This window comes from Nannobrachium achirus, assembly GCF_963921795.1.
Source record: "Nannobrachium achirus genome assembly, chromosome: 12".
Lineage (NCBI taxonomy): Eukaryota > Metazoa > Chordata > Actinopteri > Myctophiformes > Myctophidae > Nannobrachium > Nannobrachium achirus.
In genome coordinates, this window is record NC_137832.1 from 35,959,386 (window position 1) to 35,981,224 (window position 21,839).

At 41.1% G+C, this 21,839-nt stretch overlaps 1 protein-coding gene across 1 annotated transcript; it reads left to right on the forward strand.

The window, feature by feature from the left end:
* Positions 1–6,101: 6,101 nt before the first annotated feature.
* Positions 6,102–21,125, forward strand: sncaip (synuclein, alpha interacting protein). The gene is made up of 12 exons (XM_080738938.1): positions 6,102–6,206; positions 9,320–9,403; positions 9,804–9,876; positions 10,789–11,342; positions 11,966–12,143; positions 12,782–13,041; positions 14,250–14,429; positions 14,940–15,053; positions 15,368–15,493; positions 16,867–17,036; positions 18,102–18,191; positions 19,158–21,125. Exons 2-12 carry the CDS (start codon positions 9,347–9,349, stop codon positions 20,230–20,232), a joined length of 2,877 nt encoding a protein of 958 aa, XP_080595064.1. The 5' UTR covers positions 6,102–6,206; positions 9,320–9,346; the 3' UTR covers positions 20,233–21,125.
* The last annotated feature ends 714 nt before the right edge of the window (positions 21,126–21,839 follow it).

Below are 21,839 nucleotides of genomic sequence, written 5' to 3' on the forward strand. Positions count from 1 at the left end.
ACCTTTACAAAAATATTGATATCAATTATTTTAAGCCTAGAATCAAGCCATCCAGGATTGCGGTGAATCATGACCACAAAACCTTTAAACCTAACCCTTCTGTGAAAAAAAAAGGAAAAAAAGAAAAGAAATGGAATTATATGTTCTACTACATTTAATAAATGGCCAATACCCTAGCAATTTTCACGTTTTTCTTTTCACAGAATCAAAGGTTTTATGGTTATGATTCACCAGGATCCTGGATCATGGCTTGATTCTAGGCTTATAATAATTAAGGGAAAAATGAATGGGAGATCTTTAGTGGCACCAGTAAACCACGCCCACTGCTATGTCCTACTACGCATGCAATGATACACAATTCAGTAAAACATATTACACACAGCTGCCCATTGCTCTTGCTAGCTATTGAATGTTGCCTTTGGATTGGAACAGAGGGGTTTAAAACTTTGCTATTGAAGAGCGATCTTAAAGTCAAGTCAATTTGTTTACAAAGCACATTTAGCAACACATGTTGACCAAAGTTCTGTACAATTAAGTAGAACTAGTCCTTACCCGTTCAAAGATATGAGCTCCGAAATAATGTGCAGTGTGTGGGTTATGGGGTGTGCACTGTGCACAGTATATGAGGGATGGAAAGTAACTTTCTGGTGCTTGCATGATAATATGTAGGAGCATCAATGTAAGAAATACCCGTTTCGTTTAATGGCTACAGAGATACTGTGTACTGATCTGCATGATTTTTGGACAACATCTGTAACAGGGCCAGACCCCCCCCCCCCCACACACACACACGCACGCACGCACGCACGCACGCACGCACGCACGCACTGACGCACGCACACACACACACACACACACACACACACACACACACACACACACACACACACACACACACACACACACACACACACACACACACACACACACACACACAGCTGGTTAAACATGTTGCCCCATGCTAGATGCAGAATAGATAGTAGATACACCATAAAATGCTAATATACAGCATATTATGATTTGTGAAAGTGACAAACGGGCTTCACAGTTATGTCAGGTGTGTTCATATGCTAATGGTGATGCGATTTCAGATCAATTGCTCCAGCCACTGAGGAGAAACGCCACACACACACACAGCTGGTTAAACATGTTGCCCCATGCTAGATGCAGAATAGATATGCCTCATGCTAGATGCAGAATAGATAGTAGATACACCATAAAAATGCTAATATACAGCATATGATTTGTGAAAGTGACAAACGGGCTTCACAGTTATGTCAGGTGTGTTCATATGCTAATGGTGATGCGATTTCAGATCAATTGCTCCAGCCACTGAGGAGAAACGCTGTGACAGACACTCAGACAGACAGACAGACAGACAGACAGACAGACAGACAGACAGACAGACACTCACTCAGACAGACATTCGGAAAATTATAGTATAGATTAGTTGACCGGGATCCCCTAGGGCTCTATATTTGGTACACTCTTTTCCCCATCTTGTAGATCAGCAAATTGAGAATTTGAAATTATGATGTAGCACCATTGTTCTGAGTGATTTAGTCTTATTACATTGTCTACTGTAACAATTCTGTCTGTCCCTGGCTGATTTAAATGTTTTTCTGTGTTTTCACAGCAACTGAGTCTGAAAACAACAATTAAACGAATCCAGTGGAGCTGAGGAGAAACAATGCTAAACATGCTGACACTCAGAGGCTGTATTTATACCAGCACTGCATGCACTGTAAAATATTGAGTGTTAATTTAACTTTGAAGGCTCTCTTTTGATTGTCTTAAGTTCCAGCTCTTATGCCTTAACTTAAAGGCCTGTCCAAACTTTTCGTCTGAGAATTCCGACTTTCCAACGTGCAGCTTTCCGAACTCTAATTCGGGGTAATGCTTTTCAGAAGATGCGAGTGACATCATTTTGTAGTTGAACCGGACCTTTCCGATGAAATGTTCGGTGGTCGGAGACAGTATGGACAGGCCTTTATGTTAGGGCATAAGAGCTGGTAATCAGACCAAAATAGAGCCCTGAGAGTGTAAAACTCTTGGAGTTACAAATTGATAAATGAACACTGAGGATTCTACCCTGTATGTGATTTTCAACTCTCCCTGAGTGTCATTGGGTCTGCCTCTGTGGGTACATTCATGATGCCTATGGAAATGCAGCCAAAATGCTGATGTTTCACTTCTACAGTAGTTTTGTAATTGCCTGATTTATTTCCGTACATTATAACAATTGTTTTTAACCACTTAAGCCCTATATAACTTGTTGTACTACGAATGGTGAAAATAGCCAACCTACAAGTTCAAGTGGCATTGAGATGGGAGATCATGCAACACCTTGTGAATTTGAAGCTTGTGGATTTGCTATTTGTTTGCCACTTTTGAACATTTGGGACATTCTGGAACATTGGGGATTTTTTTTTAAGATTTGTTTTTGGGCTTTTTATGCCTTTATTTGATAGGATAGTAGACTGACAGGAAATGGGGAGAGAGATGGGGAATGACATGTGGCAAAGGTCATCCGGATTGGGAATCGAACCGGCGACGCCAGCAGGCAACATAGCCTAGTATGTGGTATGCGCCTTGACCACCAGGCCAGCGGGCGCCCCAACATTGGGGAATTTTTTAAGATTTTCCCAATACTAACATGCCTAAAATACGGACGCCAGGCTAAAAAGTTGTTAAAGGGATATTTCACTTTCAAAAAAACTTTTGGTAATTTTATCATCTAATCAGGCTTTTATGAATACCCTGAACAGTTTTTAATTAGCTTGATTGAATATTTAGATATTTGATGTAAATGTTATCAGGCCCTCCAGGCCCAGGGCCTCTCCCCACACACACACCCATTGTAACTTCAAACTTCATTTTAACCATGATAGATTCATTAAAAACACCCATTATTTGTTCTGGTCACTCATACTACCCTCCTAATATGTGAGCAGGCCGTGTTTTTTCGATAACTTTTTTCATTTCTTTTTAATAATTATTTTTTTGTATTTCATTTACAGGTATTCAATTTTCCCAAATAATTTAAAATAAATGAAAAAAGTTATCGAAAAAACACGGCCTGATCACGTATTAGGAGGGTAGTATGAGTCACCAATATGGGTGTTTTTAATGAATCTATCATGGTTAAAATGAAGTTTGAAGTTACAATGGGTGTGTGTGGGGAGAGAGGCCCTTCCACTGCTCCCTAGTGAAAGTGGAATATCCCTTTAATACATTAATGTACAGTTTATAGCTATATATTTACAGATACAGAGAAGAAATAGAAATGAAGGTCCGTATGAGAGAGAGAGAGAGAGAGAGAGAGAGAGAGAGAGAGAGAGAGAGAGAGAGAGAGAGAGGACAGTAATAAACAAAGATAGGCCTACGGTAAAAGAGGGGTTAGAGAGGAGAAAGAGTGCAGAAATCATACACGGATTAAATGAGATACTGACATCCCATGAAGAAACATCTGTGTATTGTCAGACATACCATATACTGTTTTGATGTCTATGTAATGTATGAAAGCGTAGAAAGGCCATTTTGGTTAATTTCATGAAGATAAACATGAACAGGTTTAAAATCTTTGTTTGGTTACATTTCACTAATGGTGCTTAAATACAAAATATTGGTGTTTACTGTAACTGTGTTTTCATTATAAGAGTTGTTTTCTAATTGTGAACCTAAATCTAAAACACAAGCGTACTGAGAGATATAATGGATTTAAGTCTGAAATATGCTTTGGCATCTAATAACAAATAATTATGTATTTTCAACTGAAGATATACCTTATTTTTGTTTGAGTGACATATTTTGCACATCATTTTGTTGCAGAAGCATAAACCAGGCTTTGGAATGTGGTGGTCAGTCTGTAAGGAGAGATCTGTATATAGTGCAAGATGTCTGTTCATGAAGGCCTGTACTTGTGGAGTATATTATCTGCAGAGCATGTATATTGGCTGTCAGGTATCAATAAAGTTTGCTTGAATGTGAATGTGTGTGGTTTATTATTTTTACTATTATTATAGTCTCCGCCACCACTACTATTGTCTCCCTAGTCCCTAGAGCAGGGGTCTTTAACGTTTTCAGGCTAAGTACCCCTTAGTTGAGAGACAGATGAAGAGGGGACCCCCACAATCTTTTCATAGATTCCATATACCGGTAGTTTAATTGTTTGACAGCACGATCATCAGTTTATTGGATTCATGTCAATTTGTGTACTGTTTTCAGATATTCAACCACTTGAACCGTCAATACTTAATAAACTTGACCTTTCACCTTGTACTTAGTCTGCTCTTTTTACCCTCACCAAACCACTTTGCCGAAAATAGCTGATATACAAGCTCACAACACCTCACAGCGCGAGGCGTTGTGAGCTTGTATAGATCTGCTATTTTTGGCTAAAGCTATCAGAATATGGACACTAGGGTTCAAGTGGTTAATATCGAAAAGAAGAAAAAAGTTTCTATCACTCAAAGATTTGGAGGACCCCCTGTAGTAACTCTGGGGATCTCCTAGGGGTCCCGGACCCCCTGTTGAAGACCCAAGGTAAAACATCTGGCCTGCATTGTTCTAATCTGCCTTTGGAGGTGGACTTTTGCGAAACAATTTCTTTTCTATGAGTCCATCACATTTTATCTTAGCACGTAAATCAGTATACATGATATTTTTGGTCATGAAATCCTATTCAATCTCTTCATCACCATTCAACCCACAACATCTAGACACATTTTACACGCCTCAATGATCACTCAATACCAAACAATGCACTCTCACAACCAACATTCCATATGATTCTGTCCAAAATTCCAGCCATATTGATGTGGTATAACAGACAAACTATGATCAAAATTCAAATTCTTCTTCATTCTCTAATTGTGTAAACTTCTTGTAAATAAAGTAATGCTGATACACTTTATGGCTGGGGACCACTTGGAACCTCCTCACATACCCCAGGCCAGTGAGATATCATCCATGACCATGTCTCACTGTACGTGGCAAAAAGAAGAAGAAGAAAAGAAGAAGAAGAAGAAGAAGAAAAAAACTTTAAATTTTTTTACACTCTACATAAATGTATTAGAAGTTTGCATAGGAAAAGTGTAGACCAGTTTCCACCTGGTTCTGTCGTCTCTCACCACATGCATTATAAACCTCTTATAAGTCAAAACTAAAAAGTGGCTTGTGACTGGCCCACGGGCAAAGAGCAACGTTGATAGAGAAATGTTGTTATTTGACATATTATGTCTTTTCAAGGTCAAGGCTAAAAGTCAGCTCTCAGTGAGCATCCATTGAGAACAAGAATATGTGCATAATGTATTAGGCCTGGTGACTGAAACAGGCCTACAGTGTAGGCTACCAGTAGGTCTACTGTCTGTATACTGCACATGTCACTGCACTATGATGGAGGCCAGTATTTATATTTCGTTTCTATTAATTAATTAAATGTAGTTGCATTATTATCCATAGCTGTAGATTTCAGAATAACATGAGAGAAAGCTCCCTACTTAAACCTGTGTAAGTTTTGGATGTGACCACAAGATGGCACTGTTGTATCTAAAATCTTAATGTTGCGATCTTATAATACCCACAGGCATTCAGAAGGCTATAATTATGGAACACTATGTTTATGTCGCAGACTCGCAGTGCAACCCCCCCTCTCTTTTTTTCTTTTCTTTTCTTTTTGCTGACAGATAAAAGTATGGTTGTATTTCATCGGCCGAATATACAATGCCAACTTTAAATGTATAAAATGGCTCATAGTTACAACTAAAACCACCCCGAAAAATTATAAATGTACATATTTGTTTTAAATATATTATTATTATTACAATTATTATTACCCATAATCAGTTAAATGGCAGTTTATATAATCGCATACATTTACATAAAACAATTAATTAGAATGTCCACTTTTTTCTTTAATTTTTTCAGAATACCTTAAGATAGAGAAAGTAAAATTGTTGGAATAGCCCTTGGTGTAAAGTTAATGGATTTTATTCTAGGCTTTATTTCTAAGGATAACGGACCGATCGAGCCAACTGCAGCCACTTCCGCTCTCTCAGCAACTCCCCATCATATGTCAAAGCCTTTGTGCTTCAAGACAGCAAGAAGGAAAAAAACAGCTGGATCCAAGGATTCTATAGCTAGCGCTTTAGCTAGCTCTCAGTTTGCCAAGCTATTACTTTCCTCATCTCATCATCTTCAATAAGGTACGGTAGATTAAAGTCCTTCAGTTGTTTTCAGGAAAACAAGTCTTTGTATTTTGGTTGTGTGTCTTGTGCACAGTGTGCTGCTGTAGGACGGTTTTACCTGAGCCATTCTGTTTTGACCTAATTTTCCAAGTGCTTGACTGTATAGCTAGAGCCAGCAAGCTAACTAGCTAGCTTCTTGTGATGCTGATCAGCCATCTAGCTGTACTATAATTAGCGAGCTTTTGCTTTTTGCTAGAACTAAGCAAATTATGGCTAAACTGGCTACATCCCAGTCTACCGACCGTTTCCTGGGAAGGTACAAGATGTTACAGTAGCTGGCATATAATGGATCAGGATCACTTATAACTTGCAGGGACAAGCTTAATAATATAAATACTTAAAGGCTGGCTATCAAGAGATACTATATCTATCAGTATTTCCGATGGTTAATGTATTGATTGATAGAAGCATTTCTTAGAATGTTGCATAGGAAAAAGTACAGTTTCATCATGACAGTACAAAGAAATCACTGGTACAAGGTCAACTAAATCTGCCTATATGTTGTCAAAATGTTTTGGAAAATTTATGGTGTAACTTGTTGTTTCTGTGTGTTTGTTTGTCACAGCTGGGTATTGTCTTTTCAAAGTAACATGATGAGATGATGCAAGTCACACTTACATAAATGGTTGCAATTTTGATCAGTTAATAAAATGCTAGCCTTAGATCAAGACTCATAGATGTATTTTATCCAGTCTGACTTTTACTTCTATGTGAAATCGATCAAATACATCTATGATAGATGATCTCTTGATCCAAGACTAATCAAATGTAAAGTATAGCATGTCATTGGATATTCATCCTTATATTTTACTATAACTGTACATTTAATAATATAGTAAATTCTTGTTGAGATCTAATGACAGTCAGGGTTAAATTGTGGGCTAGACCCAATGGACTCAACAGAACAGTCAGGCTTACTAATTTGGATGACAGCTCTTTTTCCATTCTGCACCAAGTTTCACAGGTATGCTTGTGTAGTTAATTTGCAGTTGGCTAGACTTTAAGAGCTAGACAAATTCACACACACACACACACACACACACACACACACACACACACACACACACACACACACACACACACACACACACACACACAGAGAGAGAGAGACTAAAATTGGTCTAACACTGGTTTAGAAATTTAGACGTCTATATGTAGACAGACGTCTATTAGACGTCTAATCAACATATAGTCCAAGTTTAGACATCTAAAAACTTTAATTTCTAGACCAGTATTAGACCAATTTTAGACTGTGTGCTCGGACACACACACACACACACACACACACACACACACACACACACACACACACACACACACACACACACACACACACACTGACACACAGAGAGAGAAAGAGAGAGAGAGAGAGAGAGACAGACAATCGCAATCTGAGATTGTGTACTGTAGATAACAGTAGAAGACTCTTGGCGGTGATTCTGAAGTTCTCTCCCATCCTTCTCTCTCTCTCTTTGGCTGCTCTACAGATTTATCAACTTGGCTGTACCATCTAACAAAACGAAACATGCAGTGCAGTGCTTTGATTTGGTGTATCAGCCTAAAGATTTGAAGTCGACTGTAGTTGTACAGTTATCCATTGTCTTAAGATTACAGTGCTCTGAAGATTACAAAAAGTACAATGGTTAATTTAGTTGTGCGGTAAATGCCGATTGGTACGAATGATTGAAAAGAATGTGGAAAAAAACAGCCCCTTTGTAACATTCTGAGCCCTTTATCTAACTCAGAACCAGGGATGGGACGATAAGCGATATTATCGTTTATCGTGACAAAAAAACACTCATGATAATCATATCGGGGAGATTTAATTTATCGTGATATCATCCTCCGTCATCAATTCACTTTTTATTTGCCGAGCTGCATATCCGGTACCACTTAAACCCTCTACTGTATAATTGGTAAAAGGTACTTTTACTAATATACATACTCGATACAGTCTTTTTTCACTCTATATCAAATGTCTTTGCCAAAAAATAGCCGATATACAAGCTCACAACTCTTCTATTTTTTGGCAAATGTTCCGCCCCAGGATAATGGATTTTGATTATCGCGATAATATCGTAAATTGCGATTACTTTTATCACAATCACCGTGATATGACATTTTCATATTGTCCCAACCCTATTCAGAACAAAGATCTTTCCACACTTCAGTGTTTGAAAACACAACAATCCTAAATAAAGCTCTGCAAGCTTCAACCCTAACATTAGAAACTTGTGTCCAGCTGTTGCCATTGTATCGAGACCTCAATCACTCAGAGAGTTAAAAACATGTCTTATGTTTAGGTTACAAGGCAAGAACCCATCCTTTTGTTTTGAACACACAGGCCTAGGGTGGGAAATAACATCATAGTCACCAGCCAACTACTGGAAAATCTCAGCTATGGTTGGCAACGTGTGTCTACACTACCAGACATTTTAGCAAGTATAGCCTACTGTAATCATTCAAGGGTTACTATTCTATTTAGTTGTTGAAACAGCTGCACTGTGGTTGGAATGTTTTAAAACATAGTGGACTTGTAATGTTAAATATACATACTTGTTAAAGAAAAGGAAAGGTCGCCACTGTGTTGTTTGTATAGGGTGGTGAAATGCGTCTTTTTAAAGTGTGTCACACTGCCGTCTAATTATACCTGATTATCCTAGAACCTTTTGTTGGCTTTGATCTAGAGATTAACCAGTTTGCAGAGGATTAAGTAGTCTGTCCAGCATTGGTCTGGATTTCTACATCCAGGACCCAATCAGAAATAGGCTTGTTTTGTGTTTCGCTTATCAGCTGCTAAGGGGAAAATCCAATGCTCCATCGCGCAACCGTTTCACTTGCCAAAAAGAACAGATATACAAATAGCACATGCATTGTGAGCTGTTCTTTTTGGCAAGCAACAGCATCATACTTAAACTAGGCTTAACATAGAATCAAAGTGTGTATCACTATATTGTATGAGTAGGACACAACATGTATTTATTTAGTAAGAACTATGGCATATTGAATGTGACAGTCCTGTGTTGATTATACATTGTATATCAGTAATGTTGTGTTTGTGTGTCGTACAGTACAGTGGCTGATGATGGTGTGTGAAGATGGAAGCTCCTGAATACCTGGACCTTGATGAGATTGACTTCTCTGATGATGCAGTGGTCAGTATTAATTAGTGACCTTAAACGCACGCACACACGCACACGCACACGCACGCACGCACGCACGCACGCACGCACGCACGCACATACACCCACACACACACGCATGAATTGAGCCAACCTTTGGGCAAATCTGCCCACAGTTAGTTGGAGGAAAAAATGGTACCACTGTGTACTATCATTTGGAAATTGCTAAATAAAAATATTGCCCCAACACAATCATTTTTGTATCTTACTGTCATCTGTGGACCCCCCAAAATCATGTGGGGGACGACCCCAAGACGAACCAGTAGGTGTTGGCAGTGACAGGGACAATATATGCAGCACCTAAATTGGAAAGGAAAAAATAAAATACTTTCACTGTATTCATTAGCCTTACTCTCTCTGTTGCTCTCTGCAGTATGCTGTGACGTCCCTAAAGAGCATTCCAGAGCTGTCCAGAAGGAGTGATGTCCAGGGAGAAGACAGACCAGGTAGAGCTCCCTGAAGCCTCCTTGTATGGTGTTATTCAGCATGGCTGTAAATGTCCATTATTTTCTTATCGATTATTCTATCGATTGAATCAAGCAATTTTCGTATTTTTTTATATATCAACAAATCGATGCAAAAACATTCTACAGGTACTTGATTTTTTATAATAATCTAAATCAATTAGATTAACTACTTAAGCACTATTTTATTCTTCTTCATACAATAAGGTTGAAGGTCCTGGAATATAGCTTTATCGACCTCATTAAAGATATCAAATAAGATGCTGAATTTGGAGGGGGGAAATGAAGTTAATATGTACTGAACTAAATCTGTGCATAGCTTAATCTTATGTTAGTGTGTATATGCGGTAATTATCCCTTGTACACACTCAATTAGAGTGCCGTCGACTAGCTTAAAGTGGATTCGTTTAAATTAAATGACACATTTCAGGTGTCTTGGCGACTAAGGGCTCTATTTTGATTGTCTTAAGTACCAGCTCTTACGCCTTAACTTAAAGGCCTGTCCATATTGTCTCCGACTACCAAACCTTTAGTCGGAAAGGTCCGGTTCAACTACAAAATGACGTCACTCACATCTTCTGAAAAGCATTCCCCCGAATTAGAGTTCGGAAAGCTGCACGTCGGAAAGTCGGAATTCTCTGACGAAAAGTTTGGTGCTCGCCTGCACGGAGACAGCATGGACAGGCCATTAAGTTAAGGTATAAGAGCTGGTACTTAAGACAATCAAAATACAACCTGTAGTCCGTTAATGTGTTCCCCACATAACCTGTGTCCTTACCCTCTCTTCCCTGTCACCTTCTTCTGCATTGGCCAATGTAGCAGAATTACCACCAAACACTGTACATTGAAAAAAAGGGAAATAATGTCTTAACTTTTCCCCCCGGCTTCACCCAGCGCCAGCCATCAACTGGAGCCGCGGTGTCTCGTCTCACTCTGGAGGAGGGATCAAACCCACAGGCCTCGCTGACGTCCACAGCAAGTTCCGCCCGGTGAAGAGGGTCTCCCCTCTGAAACACCAGCCAGAGACCAATGACACAGACTCAGATGGCAAAGGCCAGGGCCACGGCCAAGGACAGGTACAGGGACAGGCACCGGCAGAGCAGGGGGAAGACGGCAAAGAGGACTCGGGCACGGATAAACTAGCCCAGCCTTCAACCTCTTCTGACGGTCAGGGGGGGAAGGCAAAAGGCTTGGGTGTTGGTGGAGGAGGCAACAATGCCCAGGCTCTGTTTGGAGAGCTGGAGCACTACGATCTGGACATGGATGAGATCCTGGACGTGCCTTACATTAAATCCAGCCAGCAGATGTCCACACTGCCTCGCGTGCCCCACGACAAGCGCACCATCACTGGCAGTAACCTGGGAGGAGGCACTCTGGAAAGGAACCCGCGAGGGAGCTTGAAGAGCTCAGCCCTTCCCCACAATGAGCCTCTCAGTGCCCAGACACAGGTGAGGAGGTCTATGGGCTGTGGACACCAGGCACGTGCACACATAAACATCTGAGGGGGCTTGAGCCCCTGCCCTTTTACCTGTCTGTAAAAAGTACCCTCTCCAGAACAATGAATGCCGTTTTTACTATGGTGAAAGAAATGTTAATGCCCTCTTTCCATGCCATAACTGAAGGCAGTGTTCAAGAGATTTGCCTCGTCCAAACTCTCCTGAACTTGAATCCAGCATCTTATGTTGAAAGAATTGCCCTCTCATGTGTAGAAACACGCTGCGACGCGTTGTGAGCTTGGAGGTCTGCTATTTTAAATATTTTCACCAAAAGGCCCTTTTAGAAATGTCAGCCCCTGCCTCTCTAACATTCTCTGCACGTCCCTGGTGGACACTCTTCCTTGAAACGACTACATGCACTTGCTAAGATCTGATGACTATGTTGGACTGCTCGTGTTTGTTAGGGGTAGTTTCAGATAAAACTCAAGAGTGAGTTGTAGGGTTTATTTGCATTACATCTGTCTAAATAGCTGTGATAGTGCTCTCACCATCTCTACTCTTTCCATTCAACTGCCATTCAATTATGTGCCCAAGTTAACCATAATCATCTTTTCTCATCTGAACTGGTTCTACAGTACTGTGTGCTGTCGCCAGTGAAGTGGTCAGACCTGAGGAAGTCTAAATCCATGGACCCAGACTTCCACCACCATCACCTCCACCGCTCCCCTGCTGCAGGAGGAGCGTACCTCCCTGACCACCACTCCCCTGGACACCTCAGCTGCTCCTCCTCTCTCTCCTCCTTCTCTGATGCAGGTACTATGTTTGATAATTATCTTTTTACCTCCTTGGCTAATGTCTTGATATTTTCAGGTCTTTTTGTCTCTGCCAGGCCAAAGGCTTGGCCGAGAATATGTTTTGCACCCTGTCTGTCTGTCTGTCTGTCCGTCCGTCCGTCCATGTGTCCGTCTGTTATAGTGCCACTAGGAGGCCGATTTTTGCAAAATACATGTTGTGATATAACTCCTACAGATTTTGTCCAAACATCACCCAAATTGGTACACAGTATCTCTATAGTCAAGTGATCAAGACCAATCTGTCCGATCTTTCATATTCCATCGACCTAAGATTAGCATCTAAAGTTTGCAGGAGTGGTTCGTTTTGAACAAAAGGCCTCAAATCATGAACGGTCCAATTGCCGTGAAAGTTCACACATGCTTGTTTTAGCACCACCAGGAGGCCCATGCATTCCGAACATTGCTGGCCCACAATAACTTACCTTACCTGGCTAAGACCTGTGTACCGAGGAGCACTTTTTCTAGTCTAAGCATCTCTTTTCTGTTTGTTATTTCATAGCTATCTCAGTTTTCAATATCAATATATTTGTATTGTTCAGTAAACTATAGTTAACTATATTAAATCATTTTTACCTAAATACTGATGTTCATTTCCAGATAAGCTGCTGTCAGCGAGGGTATACTCAGACTCCCAGAACCAGAGGCCTGGTTTGGAGGCTCCAGGTGGCCAGCTCCAGGGCATGAAGTTCCCCATGGCAGGCTGCAGTCTGAGCAGGCAGGACAGCTCCAAGGGCAGGCCCCCTGGAGTAGGAGTCTCCAGAGGCTACGGAGGAGCAGGAGGAGGCGAGGTGGACGAAGAGACAAAGAAAAACCAGAACATCATCAACATCATCAGAGAGGGACAGATCTCGCTGCTGGTGAGTGTGACATCGTCACAGAGGGACAAAACTTGCTCCTGGTGAATGTGACATCATAAGAGAGGGGGCTGTTAGGGGAAATAGGACATAAAAGTGTTGTTACTTGTGCCAGCTGAGCGGGCAAGTACTGCGTTCGGTGGTGTTCGGTGGCCGGCCGCCTTGCCAATGAGGGACCAGCATTCTTGGTGACATCACCATCAACAAGTGTGACCTGATATAAATGGCTGGAGGTGAGTGAAAGCGGGTGGAGGTGGTTGAAAGTGATCGGAGGTGGGTGAAACTGGGTGGAGGTGGGTGAAAGTGGATGGAGGCAGGTGGAGGTAGCCAATGTGGAAACGGCATTCTCGGTGACCACCAACAAGTGTGACCTGATATAAATAACCCTCGCTCTAGATGTGAGGTCTGAGATGTCACCACCAACCAACCACCAAGTGTCGTCACATACCCACATACCTGGCACTGATCGCAGTACTTGCGCGCTCTGCTGGCGCGCAACTACGCCATATATGGCCACGAGTGCACAAGACGCAAGTTGGCACCTTGACAGAGTGCAGTCTAGTTTCTGCGGAACTCAAAACAAGAACCCACAGAGTGGGATGCAGAGTCCTTATTTATTGTTCTTGGTGTTACAGTGAATAGAGCTGTAGATTTGTTTTAACCCTGCAAGACCCACATTAATTTCTACTTGCCAAAAAAAAAAAAAAAAATCAGATGGTGTTGTAGGAGTCCTAATCAGAGGAAAATGTAATGTTTAAAAATTAATAATGTTTTTGTAAGGTTTTATTGCCATAAATCATAAATCATGCTCTAATTTGCATTTTGGGGATATTTTTCACAATAATAACATAGGTACATGTTCTAGACATTCTAATGATCACGTAAAAAAAAATATATATATATTACATGCATTTTACTTGTGTTTTTGTGAGGAATAGCTTCAGTGAAAAAGTGAGATGTTGTTCGTCTAGACTCTGGATTCCAGAGATCTTGAAGTTGTGTGAATGTCAGCCTCTGTGGAGGGTATTTATATGCATATATCGTGGCCAATGGTATTGTAATACTAAACAATAGGATTTCATGGTGATGTTAATGTGAAAAAAAGATCAGGAAAACCCTTATAACATTTTTTTCAAAAATATTTAAAAGATGTTGCCAAAAAAGCATCGCTGGGCCTTGCAGGGTTAAACTGCCTCCTCTCTGCTCTGTAGCCACACCTAGCGGCAGACAACCTGGAGTTGATCAGGGACGAGGAGGGGAACAACCTGCTCCATATCTCAGCCTGCCAGGGCCATGCGGATTGTCTCCAGCACCTCACCTCTCTGATGGGGGAGGACGGCCTCAATGAACGCAACAGCCAGCAACTCACTCCTGCAGGCCTGGGGGTCAAGGTAGGGCAAAAGGAACGACACAAGTTCAATAAATAACTACAATACAATGTATTGGGAGAGCAGACAATCTAATAAAACAGTGGTGGTAACAAAAAGTAGGACCAATTCAATTCAATTCAAAGGGCTTCATTGGCATGAGAAAACATACGTTTACATTGCCAAAGCAGAAGTGTACACAATACAATACAATACAATACAATCTGAAACAAAATATGTACAGGTTACTTACACACTCAATACCATTGACAATATTAACAGTATAGAGGGTATGCGCATGCATAAAGTGAATGGCAGATCGAGTGGCAAAGTGAGTGGCAACGTTAGTTTAACTACGTTTAATGCAATCAGAAAGGACTTTTATGTTTGGATGTATGGGCTGTCAAGGCCAGAAAGTAGTTTTTTGCCTCTCAGTAGGCGTTCCCGCTTAACTTCCAGTTATGATGATGATGATGTCACGCATACCCTCTTTAAGCTGGAGAAATCTTGAAAACGTGTGTGTGTGTGTTTCAGAATGGCCATCTGGAGTGTGTGAGGTGGATGGTGAGTGAAACAGAGGCCATAGCAGAGCTCAGCTGTACCAGAGAACACCCCAGTCTGATCCACTATGCTGGCAGATACGGACAGGTAACCAACACACGCGTTTTATTTCTAAGAATTGCCACGGCTTGCAGATTGTGTGCCTATTTTGGGCATGTCATCATAGGCAAACATTTAAATAGTGAAAATATAAAAGTATATAGCAGGGGTCCTCAACAGGGGGGGCGCCGACTTTGTGTAATAGGATTTATTTTTGTATTACATTAACCACTTGAACGCATCCTTATTCTCGGGTCATAGAGTGAAAGGTCAATATTATTAAGTATTGCACGTGCCTGGAGGTGATGCTCTACACGTGAACGATGTCTCTGTGTGTGATTTTCATCTGACTCTCTCTCCAGGAGAAGGTGTTGCTGTGGCTGCTGCAGTTCATGCAGGAGCAGGCCATCTCTCTGGATGAAGTAGACCAGCATGGCAACACTGCTGTTCACGTAGCGGCCCAGTATGGACACCTCACCTGTATACAGGTAGGCAAGGGTGGATGTAGTATGTACAGTACAGATGGGTGATACACTAGTGGTGCTCAACCTTTTTTGTGCCAGCGCCCCCCTATCCAATATCCAGGTCCCTTGCCTCCCCCCTCCCAAGCCTCACCTGTATGCAGACTGACTGATGGATGGAAGGATAGATGGAGAAAGAATCAAGTGTCCATCTCAATGGCAACAATGCACTATTTTTATTACCTACATTAATACGAGGCACCTACTGTAGTCTGATCCGCAGGCCTTAAAGGAGTGCAAATCCCTAGCCTCCTTCAAAATTGGTATGAAAAGTCACCTTCAGACGGCTGCTACTCGAGACTTGTAAATAGACTAAGCCCCCATGTCCCCCCCCCCTTCTCTACCCCCCCCCCCTTTTTCTGCTTTTGTAATTGATGTTATCCTATTGAAAGTACAATGTTCTATCCGTCTGTCTTTCAATGTTATATGGGATACATAAAGGTTTCCTGTGTAAATAAGCTGTAAAGCTTACTAGAATCCCCTTTTAGTTGACCTTGTACCAGTGATTTGTGCTGTCATGAAACTGTACTTTTCATATTTGCAAACTTCCAATCAATCAATCAATCAATCAATCAATCAATCAATCAATCTCATTTCCTATTTTCCAGCAGTATTCTGCCTTGAACCCATTCCGATTTATATAATATATACCACACAAATACATAACATATACAACAAAACGGCATTGTATTCATTTTAACACATCGGGTGCTGTGAAAGCTGTGGCGTGTTTTCTTTTGCACGTCTATGGAGGGCCCGATGTTATCAGTCATGCCTGTTTCCTGTGGGCCAAACTGGCCACCAAACAAAAGTCTGGAATGAAGATACTTTACCTCCACAGGACCACGTAGTCAAGTAACATATTGTGTAAAACACACTGAAAGACCCTCAAAGAGACAAGAATAATGCTAATTTTTCCACTGTAAGAGACAAACTATTGTTTGCACAAACAAAATAATGTGTAACGTGCAGAAGGCTCTCAACTTTAAGCGGGCTAAACAATAAAATCCTTCCGCTTAATTTATCCATGTGTAACTGTGGAGCCTTATGGGTCCATTTGGTTCCATTTGTACCCTCTCAGAGTTGAATTAACACTGAGGATTTCTACTGTGTACAGTGCAGTGACAGAAACATGAAGTTAAATACAATGGATAATGAGTCTGCCTTGCCCAGCGCTGTAGTGCAAATAAGACTGTTGAATAGCTGCCAGTCAGGAAGTATGTCAGCCGGACACAAGCTGCTGTGGTCAGATTAGTTGGCTGACTACCTCATCTTGAACAAAACATTGTGATTCTACAGTAACCATGTTCTTAACTGTGTGTGTGTGTGTTTGTTTCCAGACCCTGGTAGAGTACGGCTCCAATGTTACAGTACAGAACCAGCAGGGAGAAAGGCCTTCCCAGAGTGCCGAGCGGCAGGGTCACACCACTTGTGCACGCTACCTGGTGGTTGTTGAAACCTGCATGTCTCTGGCCTCGCAGGTGGTCAAGCTCACCAAGCAGCTCAATGAGTGAGTCTCTATTGCTGTTAACCACTTGTGCCAGGGATGGGCAACATTGATGATGGAGAGGGCTACTATATTTCCACATTCACTCCAGAGGGCCACAATGCATACACAAGTCAAAATGTGCAAAAATAGCCGATCAGCTATTTTTGCTATTTTTGAATTGGAATCCAGGATTATTTTTAGGTATTTTAATTGGATTCCTGAGAAGTAACATTTTTATTTAAATTCAAATGAATTTATATGACTGTTCTTATGCTAACCTTTTGAACTTAAATTCAAATACATTGGACATAAAAAAGACTTGTGTCAAGTGATTAAGCTATATAGACTGAAGTAATTAAAGTGAGTCATGTTTGCGTGGGTGGAATTGTAACAGCTGAAATCAATTATATATCAGTATTCCAGTATTAACCTGTGGGCCGCATTAAGTGAAGGTGCCGCCAGTTGCCCATGTATGCCCTATATAAAAGTAGTCGTAGTAAAGTAGCAAAAATAACAGATCTACAAGTTCACAATGCGTTGAGTTTGTAGATCTTTTATATTTGCAAAATTGAAAAGAAAAACATTTTCCAAATGTGTCATTTGTACACCTACATATCTAATGACATGCCCAAAATAGGAATGCCAGATTTACTATCATTGTGGCTAACTATAAAACCTTGATATATCAGAAATAGCAAGAAAGTATCAGGCACTATTATGGTTTACTTACTAATAGAGATCGACTTACTTACTGTTATGGTCATTGTTAACCATTACAGCAATACTAAGCTTTGTCAGACTGTGTTGGTGGTCAAGCTCATTTGTAAAGACAAAGAGCATAATATTCATATTAGCCAAAGTGCATATACAATGTTTCTGAGAATGTAAGCGAGAGAGAAGTGTGTACCAGAAGAGGGACAAGAGTTTACCACTTTCAATTCCTATGTTGAGCATGTCATTATAGGAGAAAATGTAACATTTATTTTCAAAAAATGTCAAACCATTTCAGGAAAAAAGAAAGAAAAGAATGTATAGAGAAAATAGCCGACCTACAAACTCAAACGTATGTGTGTTGTCCACCTGCAGACAGGCCACAGAGAGGGTGGCTCTACAGAACCACCTGCAGAGACTTCTGGATCCCAACAAGACAGAAGGAACACCCAACAGGTCACCCAGGTAACAAACACACACATGAGCACATGCAAAACCCTGGTTTCTTAACACTGCAGATCAGAACTTAATATTGGTGGATTCCCATGGAGTATGTTTCTAATACCATGGTCCCGGGGTGAAAGACTACTTTTCAAAATTGGGTCATTAGCTGAGAAAGTTAACGTTCCCGAATGCCAAAACTGTTTTAATTCAAACTAAAACAACATTGTCCTGTTAAAGGAAAATTCTTCACAGAAAATGCAGATTAGATTGTTATCTCTCTCTTTACGGTATTATCTGTGAAAGAATGGAAGAAATGAGCCAATTCTGTCCAATTATTATTCTATGATGAATAAGGTCTTAAAGGTATTAAAATCACAACATACAATTTGCTGTCATATCTCAGCTATACCTTTTGGCTCATGTCCCCTTCAAGAGTGAACAGCACTGAACAGTGCACAGCACAGCACACCCCAGTAGGCTAAAACGCACACTTTTCAAACTGCCTTCCCACAAAATCTAAATTCTCTGAGGACAATAGCTTACTATATGAATGCACTCTGCTCAGCTACTTTAGTAAAACTGTGTGTGACAGGTCACGGTTGTCATTTCTTCATGATTTATGTAAGTGTCCCCCAAAGGGACATTTCAGAATAGAGCTTCTGTGTATCACTTCTATAGTATTGGTTTCAGCTCAGAGATAGAACATGCTTATTACGTGATCGTGATCATGTTACAGTTACATCCACATCTTTGCTAGAGATATTGACTAAAAAGCTGACTGCAGCAAATTGTTGTTGAAGCTTTCTAAAAATAGAAATAAACAGTTTTTACATATAGTTTTACGTATAGTTGGTAGCGGTGTTGGTAGTAATAATATCAAGTGCCAGTGGAAGTACCGTAGGTGTGCATGCCATTAAGAACCTAACTGCCAACACTGATTTGTGAAAATAATAAGAGAGACGTTATCTCTCCCTCTCTGGACTCCAGTTCCCATCAGCCCTCAATGGAGGCGTGGTCAGAGATGACACTGACAGCAGAGGGGACTCCTGGAGACAGCCACTGGGTTGTTCGACAAGGGGGTGTAGCTCCAGACTCAGTGATCCGGCAGCTCCTGGGAAAGGACATGTCGGAGACTCTATGTCCCAGAGATAGGCTGCCCACGGCTGTCAGCCTAGCCAGAGAGGGTCTCAGTAGCTCTGCGGCTCCTGGGGGTCCCCCTGGAGGTCGCAGATTAGGACTAGTCGAGAAGAGAGAGCTCAAACTAGCGAGACTCAAGCAAATCATGCAGCGCTCTCTCAGCGAATCAGATTCAGACACTTACCCGCCCGAAGAGGGTAAAAACCCTGGAGCCCCATCTGCAGGTGGAACACGCCCTGATAGGCCTACCCACCTGCCAATCACCGAGGAGGAGCCAGTCACAAATAATCTCAATTCGGTGACAAGGAAGCATCTCCCCTCATCTTCCGCTTCCTCTACTGTTGAACGGAAGCTGGCATTTGCTCATGGGGGTTCCAAATCAATTGACGTTGCCGGCTGCAACCCTTCCCCGACCTCTTGTGATCCAGAGACTATGGATGGTAAGCCGGCAGATGGTTCTGGTGAGTTTCATGACCACAGCAATGGTCAGAAAGTTGCCACCAGTCCCAAAAGTGCCCTGAAGTCCCCTTCGTCTCGCCGGAAGACATCCCAGAATCTCAAACTGAGAGTCACCTTCGACGAGCAGGTCCACAAGAGCTCCAACCAGGAAGCAGAGCCAACCAAGGGGCATCATGGGAAAGAGAGGACTCCTACAGGTTCTGAAGGTAAACGACCATTTGGAACATTTAGATCCATCATGGAAACATTGAGTGGCAACACAAACCACAGCAACAACAACAACAACAACAGCAGCAGCGGTAGCAATCAGTCAGCCGCTGCTGTTAAACATTCTGCTGGTGGAACACCTGCAACTAAACATTCTGTGTCGGGAAGCACTCAGAACTCACCTGGCAGGAAGTCAACAGAAAGTAAAGGCAGTCCTGGACAAGGCCCCAAGGGCAAGAACAAGAACAGTAACGTTTAGTTCAGAATAAGTGCCTACTAAAGGGCAGGGAACAAAACTGTAGCATTGGCTTTTATAATATTCAGCTTATTAAGGTCTAGATACAAGGGCAACATTTAGAGACAATGCAGTTGGGCAATTTTACCTTAAGTTATGACCAACTATTACTATTTTCAGTTTCCCTATCTAGACTTCCCTAGCCAGTCTGGGAATTCTAACTGGTAACCTTCCTCACATAAGACTTTTTCAGTTTTTTGTCCCAGCAGATTACAATGAATTTTCTTTTTATCATCCATCCGGTCCCTGCTGAATTTAGTGCTGTTAATCAATAGTAAGACTTTTTCACTCAAAATGTTGCTCATGTATGATAACCGTTTACAGTGTTTTAATACAATGTGGGGCTGAAACATTTGGAAAAGCTTGTTTCTAGTCTGTTATTTCAATGTTATCGTTGGCATGATGCATTTGATATGATGTCAACTGTAAGAGGTGAATGAATGAGAACCTGTGTATTTCATACCACTTTTGAGACGGGGGGGGGGGGGGTTTAAACAGATTCGCTGATGGATGTTATTCTATGGTTATGTTGGTTTGTTTCTATTTGCTTGTCAGCCCTACAGGAACCATATCTCCAGAACTGAACTTTGAATAGGAAAACAAATACAAAAAAAATATTCTTACCCATACATTTTACACAAATAGTTTGACCTAAGCCTGAGTTATATTTCTAATGCACGCTGTACCAAGCACCGGAAATAGCCACTCTACAAGCTCACAATTCATCGCAGCGTGACACGTTATGAGCTTGCACAGTAGATATGGATTGATGGCGCACACAACACTGCTGTGCAACTAAGTATAAATCAGGTCATAAAATAAAATAGAATAGAATTATCAGTGCATGTAATCTGAAATTGCAATATTCTTTTTTTTTGGTGGTAGACCAGTGGTTCTCTACCTTTCTTGTTTTTAAAGATAAAATATCATGACATCTTGCTCTTGGTGTTTTGCCGATTATTTGGGGGCCCACATGCAATATCGTCACGGCCAACCAGTGGGCCCCGGCCTCCAGGTTGAAAACCACCGTGGTAGACGATTTTAGATCATGTCTAATAGTAATGAGAAGAAGTCAAATTTTGAGGTTTTGGTCAGGATGCTGCTGACCCTGTGTTACTGTAACCACACGTTTGGACATTGTCCACTTAATAACACTAAAGATGAAATTGTAAAGTATTAGTATTTATGTTTTATGCACACAATTATATAATTAGAAGTTTAAAATGACGTGGTTATGTTCACCAGCACAACAAATGTATTTGAAACCACTGTATGTTTAACAGTATTTAAAGTTTTATTTTATTTTATATATTGTATTCCACTATTTTGTATTCTCTTTGTTTTTTATCTATGCAGTATTTGTTTGGCATTAATTAGAATTTAGTTGGGTGTTGTGACTATGGATATGGTGAGATTGGGACGTATAGTGGGATCGGATGCACCTTCTATTAACAAATAACTGTAGTTGACCAGCAAGCTGACTACAGGACAGAGAATGCAGATGAGAGAATCCAGAGAATGTACACTCTGTCACTAAGCTGTCCTGTCATCAAGTGGATCTGTGTTGTTAG

What these genes read in the sequence shown, in the direction of transcription:
- sncaip (XM_080738938.1), top strand. Translation starts at nt 9,347, where the DNA reads ATGGAAGCTCCTGAATACCTGGACCTTGATGAGATTGACTTCTCTGAT. An exon ending in CTCTCAGTGCCCAGACACAG is followed by an intron (nt 11,343 to 11,965) that starts GTGAGGAGGTCT and finishes CTGGTTCTACAG; the next exon opens with TACTGTGTGCTGTCGCCAGT. An exon ending in AGGGACAGATCTCGCTGCTG is followed by an intron (nt 13,042 to 14,249) that starts GTGAGTGTGACA and finishes TCTGCTCTGTAG; the next exon opens with CCACACCTAGCGGCAGACAA.